The 17,550-nt window shown below is 34.4% G+C and overlaps 3 protein-coding genes across 3 annotated transcripts in view; all 3 read left to right on the top strand.

Annotated features, from left to right (window-relative positions):
* The window catches only part of LOC102578317 (cytochrome P450 CYP72A219-like), a 28,556-nt gene extending 24,249 nt beyond the window's left edge, over nucleotides 1-4,307 (top strand). Inside the window, exons 3-6 of the mRNA XM_006348238.2 lie at nucleotides 1,558-1,775; nucleotides 2,538-2,782; nucleotides 2,869-3,253; nucleotides 3,833-4,307. Coding sequence (XP_006348300.2) covers nucleotides 1,558-1,775; nucleotides 2,538-2,782; nucleotides 2,869-3,253; nucleotides 3,833-4,258 — 1,274 coding nt within the window. The 3' untranslated portion in view covers nucleotides 4,259-4,307. The remainder of the gene's footprint in view (nucleotides 1-1,557; nucleotides 1,776-2,537; nucleotides 2,783-2,868; nucleotides 3,254-3,832) is intronic.
* Nucleotides 4,308-5,343: 1,036 nt separating this feature from the next.
* Nucleotides 5,344-9,585, top strand: LOC102578644 (cytochrome P450 CYP72A219-like). The gene is made up of 5 exons (XM_015309157.1): nucleotides 5,344-5,674; nucleotides 6,485-6,702; nucleotides 7,231-7,475; nucleotides 7,693-8,077; nucleotides 9,037-9,585. The coding sequence occupies exons 1-5, from the start codon at nucleotides 5,392-5,394 to the stop codon at nucleotides 9,460-9,462; spliced, it is 1,557 nt and encodes a 518-aa protein (XP_015164643.1). The 5' UTR covers nucleotides 5,344-5,391; the 3' UTR covers nucleotides 9,463-9,585.
* Nucleotides 9,586-10,260: 675 nt separating this feature from the next.
* Nucleotides 10,261-14,319, top strand: LOC102578981 (cytochrome P450 CYP72A219-like). The gene is made up of 5 exons (XM_006348240.2): nucleotides 10,261-10,632; nucleotides 11,420-11,637; nucleotides 12,241-12,485; nucleotides 12,779-13,163; nucleotides 13,635-14,319. Exons 1-5 carry the CDS (start codon nucleotides 10,350-10,352, stop codon nucleotides 14,058-14,060), a joined length of 1,557 nt encoding a protein of 518 aa, XP_006348302.1. The 5' UTR covers nucleotides 10,261-10,349; the 3' UTR covers nucleotides 14,061-14,319.
* The last annotated feature ends 3,231 nt before the right edge of the window (nucleotides 14,320-17,550 follow it).

Raw genomic sequence — 17,550 nt, 5'->3', positions numbered from 1 at the left:
TTATTTAGTGGTAAAATATTGAGATTACTAGATGATGAATTTTTTTTAAAAATATTGTCTTAACCTTGAACTTTCTTTAACACATACTAGTTATTCTGAATTGATGGTTTAGATTTATTTTTTGAAGTAAAAGTGTTAAAGATAAACAATACAAGTAGAAGATAATGATGTAATGAAAATACTCAATCAAATAAAAGATTTGATTCTTTTCCAAATACACATTGTGTTAACAGTTCATAACCATTGCCTCAACCAAATCTTTCATCGTTCGAAATTAAAATTGATTAAATCTTCTTTAAGATCAACAATGTCTCAAGATATATTGAATGAATTAGCTATATTATCATTTGAAAAGAAATTATTAAAATAAATTGATTATAAAACAATACTTAATGACTTTGCATTTGAAATAGCTAGAAAAGTATATTTTAAATAAAAGTACATATGATGAAATAGGGCCCCTCTCTTAAATTTCGCTTTAGGCCCCCAATGTTGTTGAGTCGGCCCTGCAATCAAGTAACATATTTTGCAATTACAAGCAAATTTCCTGGTAAATATTAGTAACTGGTAGAAAACAAATATTAGGGGTAGCAAAATCAAAACCAACCCGTTTAAGTTTGGACGGGTTATTGACCCGCCCATTCACGAGTTCAACCCAACCCATTTTAACCCACTAAAAGTTTGGGTTGATATGTAACTGAATTGGCCTATGAGAAATCTTGTCTAAATATTTTTAAATTATTTTTTCAATTTGATAATTTTATATAGCCATAAATCATAATAAAGAAAAAAAAAATTTAATAGGTGCTAAAATCTTTTAAAAGACCAAGTAAAACAATTAAGCTTAGGAAAAATTGGGTTGAGTTGGGTCTTGACCCGTTATATAACCCATTTTGACCCAACCAAATTTGGGTTGGATTGGGTGTTCACCCGATTGTTGTTTTAACCCATTATGACCCACCCAAATTTGACCTAAAATAAGGTAACTAATTTGTTATTGTAAAATTAAAATGCACCAACTTTTACACTTTGAATTTTATATTGATTTGGTAGGTATTTGTACATGAATCAATCAAGTGAGTTTTGTTTTGGTGGAATCAATTCAATTCAGTTGATTAAATCCTTGTGTCTGTTGATATCCACATGCTCGGAGTGATGGTAAGGGCTCACTTGTTAATTATATGTACTACAACATACTCAGTGTAGTCCCACAAGTGACTTATGAGGAGAGGGTAAAATGTAAGCAAATGCCTTTGCAGGATAGAGAGGTTGTTTCCGATAGACCCTCGGCTCAAAGGAGAAGATATATGAAGCACGATCACAACACCTGCTGATTGTGTGTGTATATAACTCAAATCCATTCACAAATCCCTCATTCATTTCCTTGTATTGAAATCACCTTTTCTGGTAGGAAACTTTTGCTTGTTGTATGTAGTTTGTTTTGACTTTCTTTGAATTCGATGAAGTTGTAATGAACCTGTTCTCCTGATTTGTTTATCTTCTAAAGATCACTCTGTTCATTTCGTTCTCTTCGGTTGTACAAATGTTTTATTGCAGGGAAAAAATCTTTTATATGGATGGGTCCAAGACCACAAGTATTTATCATGAACCTTGAGCTTATAAAGGAAGTATTCTCCAAAATCTATGTGTATCAAAAGCCTGGTGTAAATCCATTAGGCGCCTTATTGGTACGAGGACTAGTAAGCTATGAGAAAGACAAATGGGCGAAACATAGAAAAATCATCAATCCCGCGTTCCATCTAGAGAAGTTAAAGGTTTGTCATTACTTTCCTTCCCCTTTTCCTCCTTCAACTTCGTGATTGGTCGAAATTGTTATGTTCGCAGTTCTTGCTTCTCTCGCTATTGCTCTGGCTAAGTGTTGTTATCTCCCTTGGTTTGCGTTCCTTATCGTTCAATCTAAGCTGAAATGTATCCTACATATGACTAGTTCTAGTAATTTCTGCTGTCTGATTTGAGTTAGAGAAGCATAGAAGGATCTTATGGTTCTTTAGTGACAGATCTCGTCTGAATCATCATTCAATGTTCTAGCTCTTGCTTATCTGGCTAATGTTCCGGCTAAAAATTTCTTTCTGCTTTGACTATCCTTCTTTATATTTTCAATCTGAACTTGCACGTATTCCACATATGACTGACTATATTGAGATATTTCTGCTACCTAGCTTGAGTTAGACAATGAGAGAGCGGTATTATGGTTCAAGGAAGTCAAATATTGTCTAGATCATCATTTGTCAGGACTCTTTTTGAGCAAGTTCCTTGGCTAGGCTACGCATTTAGTCCATGTTGTATTCCCGCATCCAAAGAGGACTATGTTCGGTGGAATAATTTCTAAGATGTATTTACGGTCAAATGGATCTGTTTATTCCTGACGTTGCTTCACCTTAGTTGTTATACGAAATATCTTTCTTTTGATTCAACCATACTAGATGGTGATCGATGGTACCAATATATGTATTCCTTATTCTGTTCAAGTGTTAGTGTCATTGACATCATTCCTCATTCACCATTTTCTTGAACAGCATATGTTTCCAGCTTTTTACTTGAGCTGCAGTGAGATGCTGAGCAAATGGGAAGATGTTGTTCCAGTTGAAGGCTCTCATGAGATAGATGTATGGCCTCACCTGCAGCAATTGAGTTGTGATGTAATCTCTCGGACAGCTTTTGGCAGTAGTTACGAAGAAGGTAGAAAGATGTTTGAACTTCAAAAGGAACAAGCTCAGCATGTTCTCGCAGCTATACGCTCAGTTTATATCCCAGGATGGAGGTAACTTATTTCTCTACTACAAACTATAAAGTTCATTTAAGGTTCTGAGTTTTGTGAATGCATTTTGGTTTTCTCTTTTGTGAAAGATTTTTGCCAACAAGGAGGAACAGAAGAATGAAGGAAATAAAAAAAGATGTGTGGTCCTCAATTAGAGGTATTATCGATAAAAGATTGAAGGCAATGAAAGATGGGGATGCGGATAATGAGGATCTATTGGGCATATTGCTGGAATCAAATTTTAAAGAAATTGAACAGCAGAGAAACAAGGACTTTGGAATGAGCATCGAAGATGTCATTGAAAAATGCAAGCTATTCTATCTTGCTGGCGCAGAAACTACATCAGTCTGGCTCCTATGGACTCTGGTGTTGTTAAGCAGGTATCAAGATTGGCAGGCACGGGCCAGAGAAGAAGTCTTGCAAGTGTTTGGGTGTCGGAAACCAGATTTTGATGGATTAAATCATCTAAAAGTTGTAAGTATTCTCGTTGGTTGGTTCAATATGTGTGGCATGGGTGTATTTGGTTTCATTGTATTGTATTGCTTGAGTACTTGAATTTTAAAAGACTGGAGCTTTGATACTGGACTAGAAGATGCCATGATTTCCTTAGGAAGGGGGGAACTACTCTACAAACACGTGTAAATTCTTTTGATTATCGGTGGGGTGAAACTTGAACTCAGTACTTCTGCTTGCTCTGTTACCATGTTGATATGTATAATCACCTAATCTATACGTTTAAGCTATTAGAGAATTATCGGATGATCTTATTTCCAAAACTTATCTCTGTGGTGGCTATACAAGCTAGTACTCCACCTAAAGGAATTATCTTATGTTGACAAAGAAGCCTTGTAACTTCGGGATAAGGGGTGCCTCCCCACAAAGGGGGTCACATTCTAAGTTGCTTGGACTCTCCAAAAATGTTGCCGCACCCGTGTCGGATCCTTAAAAAATGCACTATTTTTGAAGGATCGGACACAAAACTGATGACATTTTTACAGGTCTGATCTTACTCATGCTTTGATGTAACTGATGGAGGAGCATTTCTTTTTGCAGGTAACGATGATCTTGTACGAGTCATTACGGCTATATCCCCCGATAACAGCACTTACCCGACGGGTTAATGAAGACATCACACTAGGAGAATTGTCTCTACCAGCTGGTGTACTAGTCTCTTTGCCAGTGATTTTATTGCATCGTGAAGAAGAAGTATGGGGTGAAGATGTAAACAAGTTCAATCCAGAGAGATTTAGAGAAGGAATATCAAGTGCAACAAAGGGTCAAGTCACATATTTTCCATTTGCTTGGGGTCCAAGAATATGCATTGGACAAAATTTTGCCATGTTAGAGGCAAAGATGGCTTTATGTATGATCCTACAAAGCTTCTCTTTTGAATTGTCTCCATCCTACACACATGCTCCTCAATCCATACTTACCATGCAGCCTCAGTATGGTGCTCCACTTATTTTCCACAAACTATAATTTGATATTTTGTGAGAGCTATCTTGTAATATAATAAAGTTTATTCAAACTCGGTTCAGGGGTGGAGTTACAACTTTAGATACGGGTTAAGAAATAACCTTTCTACCTCACAAGAATAGGTAAGATCTACTTAAACCTTATGCTCACAAACTCCACTCGTAGAATGTTTGGACGAATTCAGTAACTCTTGTTTAAATCTTGTATTTCTATCAAGAAATCCAATAAATTTATATATAAATATATCAGGAAATCCATTAAAGATAATTGTTTCATGAATGGCATGGAAAAAAGTGTTAAACTTAATAATTTGTTTTGAAAATTTTGTTAGAATTAAGATTTCAGACTAAATTGACCACTTTTTTATTTCTAGGGGAAAAGGCTTGATATATGTCTCATATTTGCTATTTAGAGATGATATAACATTTATTATAAAATTGGCTCATATATATATTCTTATACTCATTGACCAATATAAACTTTAAATAAATAAGGAAAAAAGATCTGATCTATTTTCATCTTTGTCATTTAGAATTGATATAATTTTCGTTATAAAAGTGACTCACATATATTTTTTCGTTATAAAAGTGACTCACATATATTTCTACTATTATATAAATGACTCATATATACCATTTTCTTCTAATGTGAGTGAAAAAAATTATTTTAATTTTTTTTAATTAAAAGAAATAATTCATGTAGGGGTATATATATATATATATATATATATAATTGGGGTAGAGGAAATGGGGAGGAGATTATAACGTGGGGAATCGAACCCTCACCAACGAGGTGTGAGTTCAAATAGTCAATCAACTAAGCTACTAAAATTCCTCATGTAGGGATACATTTGATCCTTCTCATTCGTATTTTTTTTACTCAACAACTTTTGCATTAAAGGACTAGTTTGATTAGACATGGGACCATCTTCTTAACGTCCTGGGTTAAAACACACAAAAAAATGTGGAGAAGGGGATTGCAAAGTGGACAAGTAAACGTGAAATGAGTAATTAGAAAGTAAAAGAAAATCCAAGCCATTCTTGTTATCTTAGGATATATAATTACTAAAAAACCCTCAGATATTTGCCCACAGATATAAATAAGTAATAGGGTCACAGAAATTTAACTCAAACAAAATGGAAAAAATTCAAATATTAGTTACAGCATGTTGTTGTGCCATAACAATTACTCTGTTTGTGTGTCTATGGAAAGTACTGAATTGGGTTTGGTTCAGACCAAAGAAGTTGGAGAAATTGTTGAGGAAACAAGGGCTAAAAGGTAATTCATACAGATTATTGTATGGAGACATGAAAGATCTTTCTGGGATGATTAAGGAAGCTAATTCAAAGCCCATGAATTTGTCTGATGATATAACTTCAAGATTGGTGCCTTTCTTTCTTGAAACCATCAAGAAATATGGTATGTACTAAATGTCTTTTTTTTTTGGTTTATTTCGAGAATGATTTGTCATGCTTTCCTCAGTATCTGCTTTGATATGCTTTTTGTTAACTCGAGGTCTATCAGAAACAATCCCTCTACCCCAAGGGAGGGGTAAGGTTTGTGCATGCTCTCGTCCAAACCCCACTTGTAGGATTACACAGAGTATGTTAAAAGAAAAATAAGTCCATTTGTGGAATAGTTGTTTAGTAATATTAGGTTCTTTTGAGAAAACCAAAGATCTTATAAGTAAACGTTAGATCATGCTCTAAAGTTTTGTACGTTGATGCAAACGTTAGAAGTCAATTTTATGTTTTGTCAGTAAGATTAGGTAATTTATAAGCAAAACATGTATGGAGTGTACTCAAAGATGCTTCTTAGGTAGAGGAGGGGATGTATTTGTTCAAGAGTTGAAGATATGTTTTAAGTAAATAAAAAGTGTGCTTTCTATAATACCTTAAGCTTTTAGATGGGTTGGTCGTCACTCACAACATGGTGTACGAGTAGGTAGAGGTTGTTACAGTGTCTAGTGGGTCAAAGTCCCACATTGGTTGGGGAATGGACTGGTGGTTTGTTTATATGGACTTGAGTAATCTTCCTCTCATGAACTAGCTTTTTGGATTGACTTAGACTCAGATATTATATCGTTACTGAGGTCTTGGATTGAGTTTGACGGCCACACACCTATTATCAAAAAGAATATACACGTGAATCAAACAATGATTGTGATTAATGATAATATAAGCTTAACATAATCCAAATTAAACTTGTCCTTAATACATATGCTTGCAGGGAAAAAATCTTTTATTTGGTTGGGTCCAAAACCACAAGTACTGATCATGGACCCGGAGCTTATAAAGGAAGTATTCTCGAAAAACTATTTGTATCAAAAGCCTCATGGAAATCAATTTGCAGAATTATTGGTAAAAGGAGTATCAACCTATGAGGAAGACAAATGGGCCAAACATAGAAAAATTACTAATCCCGCTTTCCATCTAGAGAAGCTAAAGGTTTGTCATACGTTTCTTCGCCTTTCCTCCTTCAACTTTGTGATTAGTCAACCAGAAATTATTATGTTCACATTTTTTAGTCCACAATGGATAAAATGCTGGCTCTTGCTTCTTTGGCTACTGCTCCCTCGAAGTCTTTCTATCTCCTTTGATTTGACATCCTTATCTTTCAATCTAAACTTAACTGTATTCTGCGTATGACTATTTTCGAGTAAATTCATCATTTGTCAAGATTCTTCTACGTAAGTTCATAGACTTGGACGGGGCATTCAGTCTATGTTTCTCTTCCTTTATTCAGAGAGTATTACATTGGTGTAATAATGTCTTAAGATATATTACAACACAATGGATCTTTTTTATAATAAAGAGATTTGTAATATTGCTGACCGTGTTTCACCTTAATTGTTATTTGAACGCTCTTTCTTTTTATTAATCTAGATGGTGATGGTATCACTATATCTGTATTCCTAATTCTGTTTAAGTGTTGTGTCATTGACATTTGTTCCCTTACATCATTTTCTCGAACAGCATATGCTTCCAGCTTTTCACTTGAGCTGTAGTGAGATGTTGAGCAAATGGGAAGACGCTGTTACAGTTGAAGGCTCTTGTGAGATAGATGTATGGCCTCACCTTCAGCAATTAACTTGTGATGTAATCTCTCGTACAGCTTTTGGAAGTAGTTACGAAAAAGGTAGAAAGATTTTTGAACTTCAAAGGGAACAAGCTAAGCATTATATTGACGCTGCACGCTCAGTTAATATCCCAGGATGGAGGTAAATTAATTTGCCTGAGAATCGGAAAATTGTAGCCAAAGCTATGTTGTTTGGACTCTTAAAAAATGATAGATGTATGGCCTCACATGGGTACAGGAACTATTTTGGAGAGTCCGAACAACATAGAACCAAAGTTCATTAGGAGATGCACATAGCTTTCACTTCATTTTCTTATCTAATGCATTTTGGTTTTCTGTTTTATAATACAATTTCTAAGATTTTTGCCAACAAAGAGGAGCAGAAGAATGAAGGAAATAAAAAACGAGGTTCGGACCTCAATTAAAGGTATTATCGATAAAAGAATGAAGGCAATGAAAGCAGGGGATGCCGATAATGAGGATCTGTTAGGCATATTGCTTGAATCAAATTTTAAAGAAATTGAACAACATGGAAACAAGAATTTTGGAATGAGCATCGAAGAAGTCATCGAAGAATGCAAGTTATTCTATCTTGCTGGCCAAGAAACTACATCAGTCTTGCTCGTGTGGACTCTGGTGTTGTTGAGTAGGTATCAAGATTGGCAGACACAGGCCAGAGAAGAAGTCTTGCAAGTGTTTGGGAGTCGGAAACCAGATTTTGATGGATTAAATCATCTTAAAGTTGTGAGTATTCTGGTTTTGTTGGTTCAGTTCATGTGACATGAGTTCCTTCTCTCATTGTTATTGCTATTGCTTTATGACATAAATTTGAAAAGATTGAAGCTTTGTGATACTAATGCTTGATTGTGGACTAGAAGATGCCGTGATTTCCTAATTAAAGAGGGGGGATGGGCTTTATCCAAGCACGTGTGAATTTCTTTTGATAATCGTGAGGTGGACAAGATGAGGGAGGTGAGACTGAGATGGTTTGGCCATGTGCACATGCTCCATTAAAGAGGTGTGAGGAGTTGACAGAGGTGGGTTTAACGAGGGGTAGAGGTAGGCAGAAGAAGTATTTGGGAGAGGTGATTAGATAGGACATAGCACAAACTTCAACTTATCGAGGATATGGAGGTCGTGAATTAGTGTGGAAGGGTAGAAGGTAGTTGAGGATTGTCTCGCTCCTCTGCAGGGAGGCTTGGTGGGAAGATAGTACTAGCATTATTTGCGTAGTTTCTTGTTCTTCAGTTACTGCTAATACATGTTGTTTCTTGAGCTTCACTTATCAGTTACGCTTTCTCTACTATTTGCTTTGTCTCATTTGCTATGCCTTATTCTACCTCTGTATTGTCTTCTTTTAAACTGTTGTATTATATGTTACTTGAGCCGAGATTTTTTCGGAAAAAACCTTTCTATCTCCACGAGGTAGGGGTAGCGTACACTCTACCCTCCCCAAACTCACTTGTGGGAATACATTGGGTATGTAAGTATGTTGCTTTTGTAATCATGGGGTGAGACTAATTGAACTCAGGATTTCTGCTCGGTCTGAAACTATGTTGAATTGTGTGACCATCTCTTTAACAACGGGATTGATCTCATTTCCAGAACTTCTCTCTATGTTGGTTACAAGCTAGTGGAGTACTCCAGTGAACGATGGTCGTTCATGCTACGATATAACTGAAGGAGAAGCCATTTTTTTGCAGGTAACGATGATCTTGTACGAGTCATTAAGGCTATATTCCCCATTAATAACACATAACCGAGAGGTGACTGAAGACATTGTATTAGGAGAATTGTCTCTACCAGCTGGTGTGCTAGTCTCATTGCCAGATAGTTTATTGCATCATGATAAAGATATATGGGGTGAAGATGCAAACAAGTTCAATCCAGAGAGATTTAGAGAAGGAATAGCAAGCGCAACAAAGGGTCAAGTCACATATTTTCCATTTTCATGGGGTCCAAGAATATGCATTGGACAAAATTTTGCCATGTTAGAGGCTAGGATGGCTGTGTCTATGATCCTACAAAGCTTCTCTTTTGAATTGTCTCCATCCTACACCCATGCTCCTCAACCCATACTTACCATTCAGCCTCAGTATGGTGCTCCTCTTATTTTCCACAAACTATAATTTAATATTTCGTGAGATGTGCGTACACCCCACCCTCTCCAGACCTCACTTGTAAGACTATACTGGATATGTTGTTGTTCAGACAGACTCAATAACTCTTGTTTAGACCTTGTGTCTGTATTAAAAAATCCACTAAATAAATATAAATAGTTGATTAATATCATGTTGCAAATTAGTTCAGCTCAAGAACCAATGAGAAGCTTATTGTTGTGACAAATTTAGAAAGAGCCCTTGGGATATTCTACAAACAAAACATAAGCTAAAGTATTTGTGGAAAAAGTAATTGTCCTTTAGGTCACAATAAAAACATGTGGCATGCTAGTAAGCAGTAAGCACAGCCGGCCTTTTTGGCCAATGAAACCACTACATATACTTGAACACAATATTTTTTTTATTTTTAAAATTTTGGTTTCTTAAATAAAAATTTTATGTCACCAGATTTTAGTGAAAAAACAATTAAATAGGTTAAGTAGCTTTGGAAGGTATATTAGAGTGACTTTTGAGTTTAAATTTAAAGTTGAATGACTTTTGTAGAGAAAAGTTCATAATTGAGAAATCTTATGAAATTTTATCCTGTGAGTTTGTAAGAGGAAATTTAAAAGTCGAGTGATTCTATGTTATAAAATTTAAAATATTTTATACCTTACAGAATATGTCGTGAGTGTATACACCAATTAATAATGACAAGTAAAAATTAATGAAAATGGTAAAAAATTAATATTAAATCAGAGCCACTCATGGTGTCTTGGATAATTACGAAAACACCTCAAGATATTTACCTTTGCTCATCATTGATGACGACGTCGTTCGTTAATTCCCACAGACATAGACCATAGTAGATATAAATAGGGTAATTCATAGTGACACAGAAATTCAACTCAAACAAAATGGACAAAATTCAAATATTAGTAACAGTATGTTGTTTTGCCATAGCAATTGCTCTGTTTGTGTGTCTGTGGAAAGTACTAAATTGGGTTTGGTTCAATCCAAAGAAGTTGGAGAATTTGTTGAGGAAACAAGGGTTAAATGGGAATTCTTACAAAATATTGTATGGGGATTTGAATGATTTTATTGGAATGATTAGGGAAGCTACTTCAAAGCCTATGAATTTGTCTGATGATATAGCTCCAAGATTGGTGCCTTTCTTTCTTGAAACCATCAAGAAATATGGTATCTACTTTGCTTATTGCTCTATTTTCTCTAGACCGCACTTGTAGAATTACACCGAGTATGTTAAAGAGAAAAAGTCTTTTTGTGGAATAGTTGTTTAGTAAATGACCATCTTTTTGTTTCTTCTGCAATACATTGACTTTAGATACTTTTGAGAAAACTGAAATCTTATAAGAAAATGTTAGATCATGGTCTAAAGTTTTGTACGTTAAAGAAGAAGTAAGAAGACAATTTTATATAATAAGTGTGCTTTCTTTAATATTTTAAACTTTTAGATGAGTTGGTCAATCATAATTTGATATACGAATAGGTAGAGGTTGTTACGGTGGGTCAAAGTCTACTAATATGGACTTGAGCAATCCTCTTCTCATGAGTTAGCTTTTGGTTGAGATAAGTCCAGTGTTATATCTTTGCACATTGTAGTATCAGAGCCATGTTCATCCCCGTTTGGACGTCGGTCCACACTATAGTTGGGCCTAGGCGTGATAGGGGGGGTTAGGATAGGTCAAAGTCCCACATCGGTTGGAGATTGGACTGGTGGTCTGCTTATATGGCTATGGGCTTGGATAATCCTCTTCTCATGAGCTAGCTTTTGCAGTTGAGTTAGGCTCAGATGTCATATCTTTACAGAAGTTCTGGTTTGAGTCTTACCGCCACACGCCTATTATCAAAAGGATATACACATGTTTGGTTCTTAAAGTGAATCAAACAATGATTGTGATTAATGAAGCTGATTATATTGAGAATGATTTGTACTAGTAGTTAATCCTGAGACATATGCTTGCAGGGAAAAAATGTTTTATATGGTTGGGTCCAAAACCACAAGTAATAATCATGGACCCTAAGCTTATTAAGGAAGTACTCTCGAAAACCTATTTGTATCAAAAGCCTGGTGGAAATCCATTTGCAGCATTATTGGTACAAGGACTAGCAACCTATGAAGAAGATAAATGGGCCAAACATAGAAAAATTATCAATCCCGCTTTCCATCTAGAGAAGCTTAAGGTTGCTTTTCTTCCGCGCCCTCCTTCAATTTTTTTTATGTATTCTGCATATGACTATTGCAAGTAAATCCTGTTATTTAACTTGATTTAGACAAGTATAGAAGGGTCTTATGGTTCTTCAGTGTCAAATCTAGTCTGCATCATCATTCAATGTTGTAGATTCTTTATCCACTAAACGATAAAATGCCCGCTCTTGCTTCTCTGGCTACTGTTCCAGCTAAAGATTTTTTTCTGCTTTGACTTGCCTTATTTTTCAGTCTGGACTTGCATGTATACCACATATAACTATTTCGAGTGATTTCTGCTTCCTATTTTATGGTTCAAAAATGTTGAATCTTGTCTAGATCATTTTTCAAGACTCTTCTGCATACGTTCATAGGCTTGAGTTATGCAGAGAGGATTACATTGGTGGAATAATGTCTTAGATGTATTACGGCTGAATGGATCTCTTTTTATTATAAAGAGATTTGTAATATTCCTGACTGTGTTTCACCTTAATTGTTATTTGAACTCTTTCTTTTTATCTAACTAGATGGTGATGGTATCACTATATCTGTACTCCTAATTCTGTTTAAGTGTTGTGTCATCGACATTTGTCGAACAGCATATGCTCCCAGCTTTTCACTTGTGCTGTACTGAAATGCTGGGAAAATTAGAAGATGCTATTCCAGTTGGCAGCTCTCATGAGATAGATGTATGGCCTCACCTTCAGCAATTAACTTGTGATGTAATCTCTCGGACAGCTTTTGGAAGTAGTTATGAAGAAGGTAGAAAGATTTTTGAACTTCAAAAGGAACAAGCTCAGAATTTTATAGACGCTGTACGCGAAGTTTATGTCCCAGGACGGAGGTAAATTAATTTTCCTAGGAATCGGAAAACTGTAGTCAAAGCTATGTTGTTCAGACTCTTCAAAAATGATGACGGTTGCTAGTTGGATCCTCCAAAATTAGTGCATTTTTGGAGGATCCGACATGGGTGCAGATGTGCAGCAACTTTTCTTGGAGAATCCGAACAACATTGAGCCAAAGTGCTCTACTGCTCTATTACAAACTACAGAGTTCATTAGGAGATGCACATAGCTTTCACTTCAACTTTCTTATCTAATGCATTTTGGTTTTCTGTCTTATAATATAATTTCTAAGATTTTTGCCAACAAAGAGGAACAGAAGAATGAAGGAAATAAAAAACGAAGTTCGGACCTCAGTTAAAGGTATTATCGATAAAAGAATGAAGGCAATGAAAGCAGGGAATGCCGATAATGAGGATCTGTTAGGCATATTGCTTGAATCAAATTTTAAAGAAATTGAACAGCACGGAAACAAGGATTTTGGAATGAGCATCGAAGAAGTCATCGAAGAATGCAAGTTATTCTATTTTGCTGGCCAAGAAACTACATCAGTCTTGCTCGTGTGGACTCTTGTGTTGTTGAGTAGGAATCAAGATTGGCAGACACAGGCCAGAGAAGAAGTCTTGCAAGTGTTTGGGAGTCGGAAACCAGATTTTGATGGATTAAATCATCTAAAAGTTGTGAGTATTCTGTTTTTTTTTTTTTTTGGTTCAGTTCATGTGCCACGAGTTCCTTCTCTCATTGTTATTGCTATTGCTTGATTATATAAATGTGAAAAGATTGGAGCTTTGTGATACTAACGTTTGATTGTGGACTAGAAGATGCCATGATTTCCTAATTAAAGATGGGGGATGGGTTTCCAAGCACGTGTGAATTTCTGTCAATAGTCGTGGGGTGGACAAGATGAGGGAGGTGAGGCTGACATGGTGTGGACATGTGAAGAGGAGGTGTGCACATGCCCCGATAAGGAGTTATGAGGGGTTGACGGGTGTGGATTTAACGAGGGGTACTATAGGTAAACCGAAGAAGTACTTGTTAGAGGTGATTAGACAAGACATCACGCAAAGGACACGACTTTAGTACTCTAGTGAACGGTGATCGTAATGTTATTCATGCTAAGATATACCTGACGGAGAAGCATTTTTTTGCAGGTAACAATGATCTTGTACGAGTCATTACGGCTATATCCCCCGTTAATAACACTTAACCGACAGGTTAATGAAGACATTGTATTAGGAGAATTGTCTCTACCAGCTGGTGTACTAGTCTCTTTGCCAGTGATTTTATTGCATCATGATGAAGAAGTATGGGGTGAAGATGCAAACAAGTTCAATCCAGAGAGATTTAGAGAAGGCCTATCAAGTGCAACAAAGGGTCAAGTTACATATTTTCCATTTTCATGGGGTCCTAGAATATGCATTGGACAAAATTTTGCAATGTTAGAGGCAAAGATGGCTCTGTGTATGATCCTACAAAGCTTCTCTTTTGAATTGTCTCCATCCTACACACATGCTCCTAAAGCCATAGTAACCATGCAGCCTCAGTTTGGTGCTCCACTTATTTTGCACAAACTATAATTTGGTATTTTGTGAGAGGTGTCTTGTAATGTAATAAGAGTTTATTCAGACTCAAATCAATCAGGGGCAGAGTTGCAATACGAAATATGGGTTTCGATGAACTCAATAACTTTTGATGGAGCATTAATCTTGATTTCAGTCATCACTTATACATTAGTCTTGTTCAATTTAAACCTTTTAGACTCTAGGATCTACCTCCAACTATATCATTAACTCTGTCGCGTTTCTCATCAATCAAACTAGTACTGACTTTAGTATTTTTCTTAATTATTTCTTGTCGTAGTCTAATTATTTTGTTTGTCGTGTATTTTTATTAAATTTTGAAAAAATTAGCCAATATTTTATCTTTGTATTTTGTTTTTATCTTTAAATAAATACAGAAAGGGACAAAAAGAAGAAGATAAATTAAACAAAAAGGGAAAAGGAAATTAAGAGGAAAAAAGAAAACAAAATAAAACCAAAAAGACGGAGCCAACTAAAGGAAAAGAAGATTAGAGAGAAAAAAAAGTGTGAACCTAAATTGAAAAAAAAAACATATAATATGGACTGGAAAAAATACAAATTAAAAGAGTGAAAATACATATAGTACTATAATTTTTATTTATATTTACCATAATTATCAAATGGATAATATTTATTGGCTTTTTATAAGATATTGTGCCGGTTAATGCGGATCTGAAACTTATGGTATATATAGTTCAATTTCCCATCAAATCAACCACCATTGCAATAAACAAATTTAAATGTATTTTTGCATTATTTTGTTTATTTTAAAGGTTTTAAGCTTAAGATTCAATTCCCTTGCCTACATTGCTAGTAAAATAATATTTGTTTTGTCTCAATTTAATTTATGTAATACCTTTTGAATTTAGAAAGTCAAATAAATTTATTTTTAACCGTAATATTGTATGTCTTTTAAATAGATTCAATTGTCAATTATTGTGATTTATGGAGTAATACTTTTTACATAGTTTTCAAAAGTCTTGAAGATAATATATCTAGATTCTCGATTAAACTTAAACTATCTGAGTCTCAAAATTTAAATAATGTTACAAAAATTGAAACAAAAGGAATATTAGAGGTAAGCGCTTCGTGTGCCTAACTTTTTTATCTTCAAGGACGAATGATAAGTTGATACTCCCTCTGTCCAACAATACGTGTTCATTGTACTAAAAATAGATGTCCAACAATACTTGTTCATTTTATGAAATTCATGGATAATTTTACACTTAGTTCCTAATTTATCCCTATCATTAATTATAGTCATTTTCCTATTATATTTTTCAAGACATTGTATTTATAATTATATTCCAAGGGTGATATAGTAAAATTATCCTTCTATTTATAGTTTCTTAAAGAGTGTGTCAAGTCAATAGTGGACAATTATCGTTGGACAGATTGAAATATTTGATAACATGTTCAAATAAATCATCAATTATTGCAAATAGTTCATTTAACTTATCATGTCAAATATCACTTGCCAATGCTTTTAAAAAACTAATGGTTCATGTCTTTTCCACTATTTTGCTTTAGTTATCTTTGATCATTATTAATATTTTGTTAATCTTTTAACACGGAAAAAGTTTATGGACAAAATACTTCCAACTAAAGTATGGAACACTTCAACAAGCATATTGAAATTCTAAGAATTTTGGGTTCATGATTACGTATTGCACAGACTGACTTCTTTTAATAGCATATAAAAATGTGAATACGTGATTGAGGAGGTTAGCTCAAGAAAAGAAACTAACATTTTCCTCTTAAGTGTTCGAGTCTTAATCCGGTTCACTCCTTCAAGAAGGGATGGACCCACGTAAGTCCACGTAGAGACTTTCGAATGCTCGAGCACCCATTGATCCCGATAAAAATTTTGTGAATATATATAAAAAAAATACTGAAAATGGATATAAACATCTCACAAGCACCTATGTCTTGTAGGTACTTTGGTTCAGGAGTAGAATTCTAAGGTCATTGGTGTCTCTAGTTGAGGGTCCGAATCCCTATAATAGCTTATATTTTTGTTGAAAAAAGCTAACTCAACTCCTTCATTGTTTTTTTTTTTTTTAACTTTTCTTTTTATACATTTTCACTGTCGACTCTTTGCTTAATTTTTATTTTTTCTATTTTTGTATTTTATTTACTAACTAAACTATAAAAATATTAGAAGCTAAAGAATTTTTTTTGACTAACAACTTCAAGTTAAAGGATTTGAGCACACACGATCATCAAATCATGGATCCGACACTGCTTCGAGGTAGAATATGTTAGAAAAAATAGTAGGAAATATGTGTGTATTTAATCACTTTTTTAAAAGTGATATTGACCGTATATATACTGGAGAAAATACAAACAAAACCCTTCATAATACAACAAAGCCTTTTGTTTATACATGCAGATTTTTCTTAGACTACTTATAGAGATTCTTTATATTTATAGAATGTTAGAGATGACTCTTCACAAGAGTCATGTTCTTTCAACATATGACTTTTCATAAGAGACATGTTCTTTCATAAACATATAACTTTTCATAAGGATCATGTTCTTTCATGAACATATGACTTTTCATAATATTTATGTTCTTTCACGAACACCTAAGTCTGTTCAATTTAATACCTCTATATATTATAAATATTCAACATAGTAGATATACTTGCTTCCTTCGGTGTTTCATGACTATTGCACACTCGACCTTCTACGTGTTTGCTATTAACTTGACCACGTGTCTTGTCTATTTATATATATATATATAAAATCATTTTTAAAAAAAATAGAGACACGTAATCTAAACACTAGAACAGGTGTTTGGATCACGCACGTTGTCTATGAATTTAAAAAGTGAGGTTGTTGGAGTTGTCACTTGTGCTTTTATAGAACTTTAGAACATTAGTAAACAATCAGTTTCTGTTTTGGTCATACAACAGTTCTTTAATTAAAAGTGTTTTTCCTTGGCTTAAACTTTGTATTCTATTGAAAACCTAATTTTTTTTCTTGGTGATTTGGCAATGTTATGTTAAGATAAGAAACCAATAATGATTATCGGAGTCAGAATTTTTATTACGGATTTCGTAATATAGAGAAGTAAGCATAAGAAGAAGTCAAAAGGAGATTTAATCTATAATATATATAAATATATATAAAAGTTTAATTATGTATAAATAGTGTAATTTTTTGTCGAACGGATAATTTAAATAAACTCTTTATTCCTACCTAGCTCCTCCTCTAGCAGTAACCAATATATGGATTGTGGTGAGATGGTACGAGATTCCGACATTCAAAGATCCAGAGTTCAAACTCCTGAAAATGATTGTGGTGAGATGGTTTGAGATCTCAACATTATTCCCTATAGGGGCGGCTCAATGCCTTTAAAAATGAGGCCAATAGAGGATGCCGTAGCGAGGATAAGTTATGGGTTCATTTAGATTTAATATTTTAATTCGGATTAAAATTATGTATAAGAATTTAACCAAAATAAGTGCAAGTATTTAGGGTG

The sequence above is a fragment of the Solanum tuberosum genome, unplaced genomic scaffold (assembly GCF_000226075.1).
Source record: "Solanum tuberosum cultivar DM 1-3 516 R44 unplaced genomic scaffold, SolTub_3.0 scf00096, whole genome shotgun sequence".
NCBI lineage: Eukaryota > Viridiplantae > Streptophyta > Magnoliopsida > Solanales > Solanaceae > Solanum > Solanum tuberosum.
Note: the sequence above shows the minus strand (reverse complement) of the source record. Positions and strands in the feature narration are given on the sequence as shown.